The 15,038-nt window shown below is 40.9% G+C and overlaps 1 protein-coding gene across 1 annotated transcript in view; it reads left to right on the top strand.

The window, feature by feature from the left end:
* Nucleotides 1–9,437, top strand: part of PCSK2 (proprotein convertase subtilisin/kexin type 2) — a 103,584-nt gene extending 94,147 nt beyond the window's left edge. Inside the window, exons 9-12 of the mRNA XM_086631099.1 lie at nucleotides 1,116–1,331; nucleotides 2,607–2,707; nucleotides 5,302–5,529; nucleotides 8,951–9,437. Coding sequence (XP_086487225.1) covers nucleotides 1,116–1,331; nucleotides 2,607–2,707; nucleotides 5,302–5,529; nucleotides 8,951–9,437 — 1,032 coding nt within the window. The remainder of the gene's footprint in view (nucleotides 1–1,115; nucleotides 1,332–2,606; nucleotides 2,708–5,301; nucleotides 5,530–8,950) is intronic.
* Nucleotides 9,438–15,038: the final 5,601 nt, after the last annotated feature.

Here is a 15,038-nt window from a genome sequence, read left to right as displayed (position 1 = left end):
GTATGATGAAAAATAGAAGCCACTGCTGGGAGATCAAATTTGATTTAAATTCCTGGCAGAAAAGGTTCCCTATTAAAATACCACTGCAGGTTGCTATGTTTGTATATTCTTTGACTTCCATTTCATGCTCAACGATAAAGAGGCCAGAGAAGACTTTTTTCTTGCCTTCTGCCCAGTGCATATCAACAGTATGTTAAATTGAGGCCTTGCACCCTACTGGTGCTGTTGGAAGTAAATGTTGAACTACATTAGACTAAGCACAGAGAGAAATGGTGGCTGCGCTGGAATCAGTGGGAGATCTGAGCTTTGGGTTCAGTAACACTGATCTTCCCCTGAGTGTCATGGTTCTTAGATCTAACCCTCTTCCAGGCAGCCTCTACCTCTTCCTTTATATGGGATGAGAAGCTGAGTTGATCCCTTCTCACTTCTTGCCTATCTGGATGTGGAAGAAAAGATTCAGATTTCTTTATTTTAACTAATGGGAAGCCTTTATAGCTGCCCTTCAGCATCAGTCTCTCCCATCCATCTCTCGTCTTCTCACCATAATTGGTAGACCATCTTTCTGTAGATGATTTATATGGTCTCATAACTTTGTTTTCTGCTTAGTAGTAGAAGCTGTTTTTTTAGAAAAACGGCTCTGAGTCGGTGATACCTTTGGAGAAAAATCTGTTGAGAGAAAAAGGTGTCAGTTTTACAGAGTTTTTTAGCCATTGCCTCAACCTAATTGGATCTTACAAACTCACTGCGTGAGATGACCTACATCCCTTTTAAAAGAATAGTTTCCTCATAGCACCTAGACCTGGATATAAACGCTAATGAATCCATAAAATGTCTTAGCATCTGGCACAGGAGCCTTCAGGGCATCGGGCAAAACAGGAGATAAATGGAAGCGCTCTGTGTACATAAGGTTGCAGAACTGGCTGTGGCTGCCAGTTAAATGGATTTAATAACCTGCCCAAGTCCATGTTCTTTCAGCTTAAGGTTCATGTATGTTTTGTTTGTACCAGTGTTCTCCTTTATAGATGCTTAGCTTTACAATTAGACATGCAATTTAAAGTAGCTGCTGTCTCCTATTTGCAGTTTAACCCAAGAGGGTCACTTTTCTCTTTTCACAGGGCCGGGGCGGCAAAGGAAGCATCTATGTCTGGGCGTCTGGAGATGGGGGCAGCTACGATGACTGTAACTGCGATGGTTATGCATCAAGCATGTGGACAATCTCCATTAATTCTGCTATAAATGATGGACGGACAGCTCTGTATGATGAAAGCTGCTCTTCAACCTTAGCCTCCACCTTTAGTAATGGGAGGAAGAGAAATCCGGAGGCTGGCGTGGTGAGTCCAGATATTATTGTGTTGTTGCTGCTGTCTTTGTGCACTCCCACCACCTATTACAACTCTGTCTGCTTTGGAGCAGCAGATGGTCCTTTGTTGGGATGGATATTTTCTCATCTGCTGTATGTGATCATGCCAGAACTGTTAGCTGTGGGGTTAATATTGAGGACAGCAATGATCTTTCATCTCTTAAAGCTCTGTATAGGTGGTGCTTTCCTTTAGCAGAAATCAGATTTAGAAGTTTAATTGCGCTCTTTCCAGAGGACAGTGTGACAAAAGGTCTCTGTAAAAATCTAAATGAAAAGTGTCGACATCTGAAATCACACTTAACTTGTACAGGCAGAGCAGTCATGAACCAGACTTCTGCTCTACAAGAAGTAGCCCAGAGCAGAAAGATATTCAGTCACCTACAGAGGAAACGTGGGGGTTTGGATTTACCTTCAGACATACAGTCTCATATTGAGTGGAGCATCATACTCAAGTCCTCTACAGGGCTGTACCTACTACTGGAAAATAGCCAGTTTCTGTTCAAGTGTACCTGGGATTCTCTTCCACTGTATCAATCACTGCTCTTCAGCACCTTCAGACTAGACAGGACATAGACTAATTCACAGAGTGGAAAATTCAGGTGTAGTAATTCAAGGTCAGTCTTTTCCAAAAGCCTCTATGCATTTGACTTGGCCCTGTCTCAAACCACAAAGACACCCTGTGCAGTAGCAGATGGAAAAATACTGGTTTCTGTCTGGATATCAGCTCTGTGCTGATAACCAGCCCAGATGATCGGTGGCACCTTTGCAATTATCACCATAAAATGTACTTCTAAGGTTTCCTTCTGGTCTCTTCTAGTGACTAATCTGCATAGAAGATAGCAGCCTGGTACTGCTGTTGGTTCTGGAGTTGCACAAATGTTAGAAAGCTCAGTACCATTAACAGTTCTAGTTTCAAATCCTTCTGATAACCCCAAGGGAATTTAAGGCCTTTGCTTAAACTGTGTTTATAGGAAATAAATGGCATCTATATGAGTTTGAGTTCTCAGTGGTAGCAAACATTGTTCTACTACATCACAATTTATTCTTGCATTTGCACCTTCTGTAGCTGTGTCTCACTGTGTTTTTAAATTGATACACCATTCTAAAGAACACAGATCCTAGGAACAGACACACAATTACTTCAAAGAGCAAGGGGACAAACTCTGCTTCCTGTGTTTTTCTGAGTCTGTAGCTGCAAGGAAAAAGGACTAGCTGGTTTCATTAATTATGTCTAATATCATCACAGGCTACAACGGATTTGTACGGCAACTGCACTCTGCGTCACTCGGGAACGTCTGCAGCTGCCCCTGAAGCAGCCGGAGTGTTCGCCTTGGCCCTGGAGGCTAAGTATGCTGTTGAGAAATTCCTTGTGAGCTCTAGAGAGGATACAGCCTGCGTTTTGTTTAATGTTGTTCATCATACGAGTTGCCTGAGAGTGGCACAGGGCTAGAACGAGCAGCTGCCAAGCTGCCTGCTACAGTAGTGACGTGCATGGTAACTTATAGATGGAACAACGGTCTTGCCGAAGCCATATAGTAGATACATTTTGGCTGCCTCGCTCTCTCTGCGTCCTCTCCATCCACTATTTCCAAGGGTGTCTTCTCCAGCACTGTTTGGAGAGAGAGATTATTTCATTTCTCCACCTATCCAGTGTGGAATGCCCAGCCCACAAAACGTAAGAGCAAACCTGTAGTATCAGACAGGAATTCATCTTGTGCCACATACTGTCTGCAATGACAGATGCTATGGGGAGAGTACAACAAATGGGGATTAAAAGCGATCTTTCAACAACAGCTTTGGCAATCAGGGGTTTGGAGAGAGAGCAGTCAGCCTATCCTGTTGAATAGCCACAGGCAGATTTATCTTCCTTGACTTTGTCTAACGCTTTTTCAACTTGTCTATATTTGGCACCAGTGTCACCCAGTGGCAATCAGTTCCACAGTAATAATAGTTTTTGACAGTAGTGGTGGGGAATGTTTTATTTTTTTTTTCTTAACCTGTTGCTGGTAATTTGCTTTTGTGCTACGTAATTGCTCTGTTATGTGAAAGAATAAATATCCATTCTCTATTAACCATCTCCATGGTATTCATGACATTGGAGACCTCTTGTATATGTTGCTTCATTACCTTATTCTCTAATGATTAGGAAAAGTTTTCCTTACAATAACCTATACTATCATTTTACTTTGTGTGAATTATTTTATGAAGTGGCACAACACTTGCTCAGGCGTACAGCTTCAGTTGCTGTAACCATGGCATGAAGTGAGCACTATGTACATAGTTTTCTTCAACAGTGGGCAGATAAAGGTTTGGCAGAGGAGAGAAAGTTTCTATCATTAGCAGAGCAATGATTGTCATGCTCAGAGCATGTCTTAGGCCAAGTCTCATTTTTCAGGTCTTATACACGTTCAACACATATGCCAAGTGTTTAACTTTGGATCATCGTTTCTTCTACTATCAAATTCGTTCAGTGGGACAGCCACCGTGTAATAAGCGAATATGACCATAAAAATATACTGTTTTCATGAATTCCAACCACTGCATGTTTACCCTGGACTACAACCTTAATATTATTCTCAGTAATAATTATCATTCCACTCCATTTGAGCTATCCACGAAGACTGGAATTACTCTTGCCAAACTATCACGAGTAGAAATTAGATTAATACCCCTGGTTTGCAGCCTTTGCTGAGAAGGCGGTGAGGGAGAGAAAGAACTGTCAGTGTCTCCTATCGTTCCAGACTGGCTCTATTAAATTGTATTGTGCAGAACTACCCTGGACGAGTTACACTAGCCTTCATGGGAACGGCTAACTATCTCCCATGCAGGCTCCTCTTGCCTTGCACTATGTCTGTCAGCTCGTGTACAATATGTGTCTGACCTGTCTCTAAGAAGAAACCAATCTGTGAAATGGAAAGTACAGTTTTAAGATACGTAGCAGCTCTTAGAAGGTTTCAATAAGAATGATGCAAGTGGTATTTGGTTTTCAGCTATCTTGTGTCACCTTGGAAAAATGACAGTAATTGGCTATTCTGGTGTACGTTCAGCAATGCGCACATGCTTATTACTTGGGGCACAGAAAGCTGAAAAGCGGATCCTTTTAGGTTGATGGTTTGAATCAGACATATTGTAATGTTGAAAGAGTTCATCATAAACCAACTGCAATAGCTTTAGTTATGTAGAATTAGAATGTCAGTTCTAAAGCTTCCAGAATAATAACTTATAAGTGCCCTTCCTGTCATCATAATCACTGCAAATCTAGGAAGACAAGAGCTGGTGATGAAAAATGATCACTGAATCTAGATAAACGTTACTTTACTGCATCCATCCATGCCTAGTGTATCATGGGTGACAAACTTCTACTATACCTTATAATGCAAACTTGCAGCCACCCACAGCCCGTATGTCCATATTCACAGAATACTGAAATTACTAACACCGTGAGTGTGATAGCTCATCAGCTTCATCAGATTTGGGGCTTCTCTGGGTAAATCTTGGAAGGTCTGTGGGAAAAGCAGGAGGAGCGGGCAAGGAAAAGAGGGCAGAATTTCAGAGGAAGGCTAGGCAAAATACTGTCATCATCCTTTTCTTATTGTATCCTTTTCAGGATCTCATCTAATATCGTAGTTGTTTTATTTGCTTAAAAATTGTGTGGTGAATCTCTAATGTGTAGTTGAAAGCAGTTGTTTTTAAGAACAGGGAAACAATCAGACGTGCTTTTGTAATTTTGGGGACTATATTTGGCAAGTACTATACAATTAAAATCTGTTCTTGTTCCCCCTGAAATCTTTAATGATGCTTTGTTATTGATATGAGTACTAGATAAATTTCTGTGTGATTCATAGAAGGAAATTTTACCAAAACCCTTACTCAAACACCCTGTCTTTAATATCTGCTTGGAAAGACTGTACTGTTTTGTTTCCTGCGTTACTTTTCCATAGCTTGGACCTGACATGGAGAGACATGCAGCATTTGACAGTGCTCACCTCCAAGAGGAACCAGCTTCACGATGAGGTTCATCAATGGCGTAGAAATGGCGTTGGGCTGGAATTCAACCATTTGTTTGGCTACGGTGTCCTAGATGCAGGAGCAATGGTTAAGATGGCAAAAGACTGGAAGACTGTTCCCGAGAGATTCCATTGTGTTGGAGGGTCAATACAGGAGCCTGAGTAAGTGAATGGTCTAGTTTATGTGTTTGGCTTCTTGCAGGCATTTAGGAGACCACAGGCATGCAAATAAGTTGACAAAGCCATAGACAGTCAAAGAAACACGGTGAATTGTTTTTTCTAAGAAAGTCTGACATTACCAGTAGCATTCCAGATATTTCAATAAGTTCATAAAACAAGCTACATGATCTTTCAATTCCTGGTTTGCTGGAGGAGTGCATTCTACAGCTTATTTGTATCCTCATCGCTAGTGCCAGTAGTGTTAATAGCAGCATCCGTTCCTCCTGGGTACTTACAGGTATGTTTGCGCCAAAGTTTCTGTGAGTAAAGAGCCTGTGCACAAGTGAAAATCTGGGAGGCTGGCACTGTAAATTGCATAAACTGCTGCCACATGAAATAAATGTGTGTCAGCCAGGTCATATTTCTTTGTGACGTATACCAGCAGGCAGTTTTATCTCCAGAAGACTGAAACAATCATCTACAGGTACCAGTGATTCAGTTTGAATACTACAGCATTTAATTGTGTTTTGTTTATGTTCTTTAAATCTCTAATTGCAGGCTAGGTAGTCAAATTATTTTCTGATTTACCTTCATGTGCTGAAGTGAATGAGTCAACAAATGAATGAATTAATACTAATTGACTGCAACAGCTGTAGTTCAATTTAATTATTTGAAATACTAACCTAATAATGGCCAATTTATGCCTATCCCTTTTGAAATTTGACTTTTCAGTGCCATTTTTGAAGGCGTCATTATTCTGTTGGAAAAAGAAAGCAAACCAGTATGCCACCCTGGCACATAGCTCAGCCAGGCAGAGAATAAATTTGTTCCCAACCTCCAGATGGGTTTGTATTTGTGGGATCCAAGGTTCTACAGCTGAGGTCTGAGTTATAATTTATCTGTCCTATGCATGCTCATAGGTAGGAAACAAATGAGAGTGCTGAAGCTAATTTTGAGCTATCTCTAGTTTATTCATCATTTAAATGCAGACAAATAATCTCATTTATCTTAGTGCAGCTCCATTTATTGAAACAGGGTTCACCCTAGAGGAAGAGAGAAAATTGCTTTCTGTAGGCTTGACTCCATGCATGAAACAATGCGGTAGAGGTATTCTGGCAGCGGACTGAGCCAGAGTTGGGGAAGTGCTTTGCAGTAGTATTGTCTCCTTCTGCCTTTGTTTTTCTGTCCCGTTTCTGCTGTTGGATGGATAGAAAAGCAGAGATGATGGTGCATTTTCCAGCACAGGGATCTGGAACTACAGTAAAGCCCCAGAGTGGAAAAATACTCTGCCTTGTATTGGTGTCTTTTGAGAGCAGCACCCAGGACAGGCTTTGCGTGTGTGAAGTTCAACCAAGTTAGTCACCACCTGAGCCTCCTAACTCTACTGTAATGTAATCTCTGTGTGTGGTCTGTGTGGGTGTCCCCTATAGGTACCTGACACATCCATAGCTTAATAGGACGTCACTGACAGGAGATAATAAGCATCATGAGTTGGAACATCTACATTTTTTGAATTATGCTGTAAATAAAACTAAGATCCAGTATCTTCTGACATTCTTTGGAAATGAAAACTACACTGCACTTCTGCCATGGATAATTGGGTTATTCTTCTAGTTTGTCCTTGCTGGAGCAGCATTTTCTATATATATATTCCAAATGTATTTATAAAAGTATAGATATTTCTATATATAAAATACATCTTCAATATAGATTTAGGTAGAAGAGTAGTTGATACAGAGGTGTGTACCAGAGCAGCATTGTCAATTAGCAGGAACATGCCAGGAAAGAGTTGGCAGCCCAGAATATACAGCGTGCTGAAAGCAATCAATATGTAAAGTGCAGCATTTCTCTGCTGCATGTAGAAAACACTTGTTAGCAATAGGAATTTTCTCTGAAAAGGGATTTTTGTTGGGTCAGCAAAAAGTCAAAATGGACAAGTCCAAATTTGGCTGGTTCAGGGAGATAAAAAGTAAATTTAGGACATGATAGTCCATTAGCTGAGGAACAGGAGCATGGTAATGCACTTCTAGAGAGCAGTTAGCTCCCTCTGCTCTTCTCTAACAGGGTACTACACTTCATGCAAAAGTGAATGTATTTTTTTATATATATATATAATATATATATAAAAATGTGCGTGTATGTATCTTTATATATATAAAAATTGGGCAGCGACACACTGTGCGGGTGTAGAAAACCCATCTCTTCTGCTCTTTTCATGTCAGGCTTTTTCCACCACCCCTGGTTCTTTTTGTTTCTTTGGGGAAATTCACCTGGACTATAGTAATTAGTCTAGTGAAGCAGAGAGTATTGGATCCTAATTAATAGGAAAAGGGGAAACAGAACAAGCCTTTCCTCGTGTTTTAGAGAGCTGAGGTAACTTTTGCACGGCAGCACTTAAGAAGGTGGAGAGAAAAGGTGTCTGCAAAGCAGATGGAGTGGTAACACTGCTCTTATTTTTTGGGTTTTGGTGTCAACAGATAGAAAAGACTCACACTGTGGCGTCCTCCCTTGTTTACTGGAGGAAACATAAAGCATTTATCACAACTCTCAGAGTGAAGCACTGTGTCACAAAGCTTTGTCCGCCGTGTGAGATTGCTATGAGACAACATGAATTCAGATTGCTTTGAGGACGATGCAGAGAAATTGCAGGCATGTGGCAACTGTGAGATTATGATCCCTCACCTCTGGCTGGCATATAATGCATTTTCCTGTGCTTTGGCACACAAAATAAATCTTGAAGGTATTACATGTTCAAACACGTTAGCTATACAATATTTATGGTATACCAGCATGTGTATACCACGTTGGCATGTTTCTGCGTGCGTGTGTGCACGTTTACACACGCTCCTGTACCGGAGCAGTTCAAGGATAGCAATTTTCATGGAAAAATATTTCTCAAATGAGCTGACACTGGGATCCCATGTTGATGCTGGTTTCCAAATCAGAACAGGGATGTCAGCTTGAATGTGACTGCACTGAAATTCTGTGCAACTGGCTGCTCCGACTCCAGACAGCTGTGTGCTGCTGTCTTCTAAGGTGACTGTCTGACACGACTGCCTGCTCACTGTTCTTCTACTGAATACACACATTATTATGCAATTACCCAATATAGTAGTGATAAGTCAATGCAGCTATTAAATATATGTTAATATTTCTTAAATAGCAGTATGTACTTCTTCATTTTATTTCTTCTCTCTTTGCGTAGGTGTACATTTCATAATGTATTTTTAAAGTAAGGTTTTGATACCATGTTCTAAAAAGAGAATGTTCTCTTTCTGGCTAAGTTTGCAACTATTATTTCCTTACTTTTCCATGTGTTAGTAAGGAAAATAGTACGGGTGTTTCTGTGAGGCACCAAACCCCAGTAGTTTTAGCATGAGCCATGTCACACTTCTAATTTGCTTAATTATCTTTTGACCTGCAGAAAGATACCACCAAGCGGCAAGCTGGTCCTCACACTCACAACTGATGCTTGTGAGGGGAAGGAAAACTTTGTCCGATACCTTGAACACGTCCAAGCAGTTATAACTGTGAATTCCACTAGGCGAGGAGACCTCAACATCAACATGACCTCGCCAATGGGAACAAAGTCCATTTTACTGAGCCGGCGCCCCAGGGATGACGACTCCAAGGTGGGTTTTGACAAATGGCCTTTCATGACCACACACACTTGGGGAGAAGACCCCCGAGGCACCTGGGTTCTAGAGATTGGGTTTGTCGGCAGTCTGCCACAGCGGGGCGTGCTGAAGGAGTGGACACTGATGCTGCACGGGACTCAGAGCGCACCATATATAGACCAAATAGTAAAAGATTATCAGTCCAAACTGGCCATGTCCAAGAAGGAGGAGCTGGAAGAAGAATTAGATGAAGCAGTGGAGAGAAGCCTGAAGAGTATACTGAGCAAGAACTAGTGCTGTTCTGCATGACGGTGTCTTTCCTTCCCCAGATCCCTCTACTCACCTTTCTACTATCCAAACCTGTGTCAGACATATTACAATGATCGTCTCTGTAGCCAAATTATCACACTTTCTTGATTTTAAAGTCTTATATCTCATCAATAATTATTTTAATTACCACTGAAGCAATCCTTTTTTTACTCTAAACCACAAATATACTGTCCCCCAGCGAATACTATGTACAGTTTGTGACTGTAATTGATTTTTCTTTTGTGTCATTTGCATAAGTAATAACCTGCAAAGAAGTTGATGGCTTTTCCCTTCATATTTTTGTGCTAAATGTTGTTTGTATTAAAAAAAAAGTGAATTTTAACATTGGCAGTTGGTGATAATGGGCACATTTTTAAAAATTATTGTGAGAGAGGGAATCACAAAGAGGTTGGCTGGAGAGATCTTTGAACGTCTAACAGCTCCTTTTACATCATTGACTTCAGTGGGATTTTCCCCATTGGGTTTAACCAAAGTAGCACTAGACCCTACAAAAAGAAAGAATCCAGAAATGAAGAAAATCTACCAATCCAATTTGCAGAAATCTAATTCTTCTGAGAGTTTTCTTAAATATATACACTTAAACACCATACATGCTAACACTTCAGCCACAGAACGGGTCAACAGGTGTGCAATAAGGAAGGCAAAGTGATGCCAAAGCCGGGTGACAAGGGGAAGTGCTTTGCAAACAGGGTCAGGGCATTCTAGAAGCACAAGTTTCTGGTTTTTGGGTTTGTTTTGGGTTTTTTTTGTTGTTTTTTTCCAATTTTGGCAGTTAAAATCAATTTACTGTCTCACAGCACAAAGAGCGCTTAGGGCTGTAGGATTTCTGGCAACCTGTGTACAGAGGTGCACCTGCTTGTCTCTACACCGAGATGTACTACAGCAGCGTAAGATGAGGCTGTGTCAGCACTTCCGACCACAGACCCCTGTTTTCTGGGGTTTACAACCTGGCTGTCAGTAGATTGCTGTGGGAGGAATTTGAATTATGCAGTTTCAGTCCCAAAGCAATTTTTTATTCGAATTTCATTTTTAAAAATAGAGTTTTGTTATTTTTATGTTATACAAATCTATTTAAAGAGAAAAATACGCCTAAGTTTTTTATGTGTCATGCAAAGTTGGCCTTCTTGGGAAATAAAATGTAGCGTTTGGGAAGATTTGTTGGTAATCCTTGCTCTCTGCTGTTCAAAGAGTCAGTCCCACCTCCACTTTTCATGCGTGAGTAAAGTCAGTGTCTCCTGCCCTTGGGGTCTGCTCTGGCTATTTCTGCAAGACGTAACATCCTCCTCGGTGGGGATTACTCATGGTAGTAACCACTACATGTTCTCAGGTGTGAAATCCCAAATTTAACCTTTGAATAATAAAAGATCTTGATTCTGCAAATATTTAGGCACTCGCTCACAGTGAAGGCCATTAGTGGACCTACTCAAAATCTAATTTTAAGCAGGTGCTTCAGATCTTTGCAGGATCTGAGATCGGCTTTTTAGCAGTGACTAGTTTCAGAATTTTATTATGTATTTTTAATATGCAGAGTATTCATCTAAAACATTTTAATAAGAGCTGTCCTGGTTAATCAGGTGCATAGTAGTAGAAACACATTAAGTAAGTAAATATTTATCTAACAAATTAAAAACGTAACCCAAAGGTTATATGGTGCACACATTTTTCTGAAGAATGTATAATCTATGCTGTTATTTCTAGTGAATATCCGTCTTTTATCTTTCCATAAAAGGCCTGTTCTTTCCTTTACAAATCCAAATTCAAAATAAACAGCTCAACCTACTCAAAGTCTATGTGAATTACACTCTAAAGGCAAGACAAGCAGCCTCGCACTACTCACAGGTTCCTCGCTGCGTGCCGCAGTCCCTTCGGACAATCAAGTCACACTGGGATAAAACAGTCATCGGCAGGAGAAGAATCAGTGTGATTTTTGAAGTGCTCTTGGTTGTTTGTTTAAGCGCATTATAGTGTCAACTGTGTTTAATTTGGTGATTTAAAACTTAACCCAAGGATGAGAGGGGCACATTTCAAAGCATGAACTGGAGTTCATGAGGCACAAGCCAAAACTCACTGAAGTTAAAGGGGTTGGGGACAGGTTTGCTTGTGTCTTTGTTTGGAAGCGAATGGATGGCGCTGACAGCAGTAGGTTTCCATGGAAGGCACCCAGTTCTCAGAAAGAGCAGTGTTTACCTATCAGAGGGAAGAATTTACCATACATATATATATATATATATATGCATACACCTGTATGTCTAAATGCATACGACACACCTGTGGTATCTCTCTCTCTCTCTCTCTCTGTATATATACATTACATACGATATGTATATTTAGAGTATGTTACACACATTTGCTTATAAATATACATAGAATTACGGTGGGTATGTAATGTATAATACATACATGCACATCATTACTTTTTGTGTGTTATGTGTTCAAAGAAAGAGATAACTGGAAGCTATGGAAGGACTTCTAAAATGTGGAAAAAGTCTTGGAACAAGAAAAGTCCATGTGGCAATCTTAAATGAACGTGTACATGACTTTCCATTGCATTCATGTAATCTTGCAGTTCTCTGTTCAATCATTAAATATCTTAGCAGCAAAATAACTAGATGGTTGTTCATATTTTCATAATGCTGACATAATTTATTAAGTGAAAGATCACAATAATGAGTGAGATACGGAAATGGTGAGTTTTGATATAAGTATATATAAAACTAAGTGTATATACAATATAGAGATCTACTTCAAATTCTTCAGGATTTTTGCAGCAGAGGATTGCTGAAAAATATGTCCAGTTAGACTAAGTTTTTATGGTATTGCTGATGGAAAATAAAGTTAATTTGTTAGTATTTATAATAAAAGGGAAAATGAAACTAATGATTTGAAACAGGTGAACACTGTTTAACTAAAGCCCTGTGATGATGTTTTATAATATGAGTAAAATAAAGAGCTGTTGTAAACTGGCAGGTCCTATCATCATTGCCTATCCGAAGGTGTACGGGAGGTAACACACTGCTGTAAGTGGGATGACTTCCTACGCCTCTGCTTATTATACTGATAAGGAAATTTGCATCCCATGCGGAGTCACGCAGTGACATGGGTGCTGAGATGCTGCCCTCAGTGGGGAAGGGGACGCTCGGGAAGAGAGACAGTGACATTTCTGCACTGCATTTCATAAGCAGTTCTGACCCCAAGGACTTATTTTCTCTGCTGTTTGGAGCACTTCACAAACAAAACAGTTTCCCTCTACCTCCCAACTTCTCACCCACACTTTTGGGTATTTTTTTAGGACACGTATTCCCATGGCACAGGGTATGTGTTCTTTTATGATTTCTTACAATGTCTGCAGGAGTAAAAGATGGCAGGGAACCTCCTGATCTAGTTCTGATCGCCACAGAGGCGAGAATGTGTCTGTAGTAACACAGGCCTTGGCCCAGGCTCTGCTGAATAGATGCTCAAGTGTTTCATCACCACACTTTAGCATTTAAACACTTTGTTGAGAATTTGCAGTCAAGAATCTATATTTAAAGCAGAGGTTAGCCCATAAATTATGAGATTTACTATACCCTTCGGCATTGTTGTTACAAATACTAAGAGGTTTGTGTAATTTTCATACCAATTTCCAGAAAGATGCTGGTCATCTGCAGCCTGACTGGGCAACTGCCATGTTTGTGGAAGGCAGGTCAGAGATCGTAGCAGAATTTAGGCCTTAATTCTTCATGGTCCTTGACTTCTGCTGAGGTTGGTGTCTGTGGTGCAGCTCAGCACCAGCTTGCTTCAAGCCCTACACCTCAGGCTGCTGCCTATGCAATGCAGTATGTGACTTCTTCAGTACTGTGTGCCACTAAGCCCACTTTAGCAGTGATGGTTCTACTGCCCAGCTGCTGAATGAGGTTTACAAGCGGCAGAAAACCATTTCTGTGTCAGCAGTGTAGAGTTGGTGACACCACAGCACAAAACAGATGAAGGTGGCAGAGGATGGTCACACATCAGCCCCCTAACCCAGGCTCTCCCGAAGCGTTGCCTCTTTGCCACTGACTGAGGCTTTTTGTATGCAGAACTTTACGCTCGCTGTATTGCAGTGAAATCATATGGGTGGCAGTTCTGTCAAGGAGCTGCCTGAAGCTGTTTACACCCTGGTTTTGTGACAGCATTATTAAACACCCTTCCCATTGCTGCAGGGTGGGTGGTGGTTTGTTTTTTTTTCCCCCTTGCAGTAGTCAAAACCTGCTTTCACCAGCAGTTATGCTGAGCAGTTGCCCCCAGCTCACCAGCATGCAGCCTACATATGCATCAATAAATTCCTTCTCTGCAGTTATTTACAGCATTAATAAATTATAACTGAAAAGCAGCGTACACCCTAGTAAGAAATGTCTGGCATATACTCCCACAGCATTTCAATAAAACAGCATCAACAAAAGAAGATCCTGAATAAAAACGTGACTATGTGTGTCACCTGTCTGTTTCAAAGAAGGTGCCACTTTTAGAGACATAATAGTCAGATTAGATGCTAAAATGCTCACTAGTGGAAAAAAATCATGCAATACTGAAGGAAGGTCTTGGGTGCTATAGCAGGTAGGGCTGACTCTCTGGCTCATCAGCTCAAGCAGTGTTTAGCCCTGAGCTTCACAGCTGATGGGAATAATCAGGCAGAAGGAAAGAGGCATAACAATGCCGAAAGCTGAAATTAAAACTTTGAGAACTAGGGTGGGAATGGGAGAAGGAACATGTAGAGCCCAGGCTAGCTAAAGCATTCCAATATGTGCCTTGCTTTAGTGGGATTATTTGTATGCCTAAATGCTGCACCAGTGCTTTAAATAGTGCTCAATAGTTTGTTTTTGGTTTTTTTTTCCTTTTCTGAGTCAAAGATTTCTGGAAGCTGCAAGAGGCTGTTGCAGAAGCATTGCTTATTGCTTCCCCAGGCAAGGGGACACGGGAAGGCACAGCTTGTGCCCACGATCCCAGGGAGCTCCATGGACTGTGCTGCGACAGGATCACGCGGCAGTATTAAACTCTGTAAACGCTACAGTCCAAGGAAATAACAAGAAAATACCAAAATGGACAGTCTTTTGAATTGGCTGCAGTCTGCTGAAAAGCTTGTTGGCATTTGTGAAGACCTTAGTTGTGTTGGTGAAGGACAAATAATGCCTTTAGTGTCTTTTCTAGGATTGGTGGAATTTCAAGTTTTATTCTGAGAAGATACGCAGTAAGAGCTTATTTTCAAATACAGAGAGTTTGTCTTTAGATCCAAAAAGAAGAGTCTGCCAAGCTCAGCTCTGTTTAAAGACTGTAAATGAGACAGATGTGAAATAGGTTATTTAACAAGTATCCAGCCCTTCCCCTGGAAAAAAACTCCTGCACACCAGTCAGTCGACGTTTACTAGTAGGGACTATTAAGTCAACAGTAAAGGCAATACACATCCACAGTGGGTATCTTCTGTAGAAGGCAAAACTTTTATTAAATGAACCAGATGTCACAAGTTAACATTTGCAGCTGCCTGAGAGATGGGGAATTGTATGGCAGCTATAGGAGGAGTAGAGGAATACGCACTGGCAGTGGCAAAT

Source organism: Tauraco erythrolophus, chromosome 2, assembly GCF_009769465.1.
Source record: "Tauraco erythrolophus isolate bTauEry1 chromosome 2, bTauEry1.pri, whole genome shotgun sequence".
NCBI classification, from domain to species: Eukaryota; Metazoa; Chordata; class Aves; order Musophagiformes; family Musophagidae; genus Tauraco; species Tauraco erythrolophus.
Note: the sequence above shows the minus strand (reverse complement) of the source record. Positions and strands in the feature narration are given on the sequence as shown.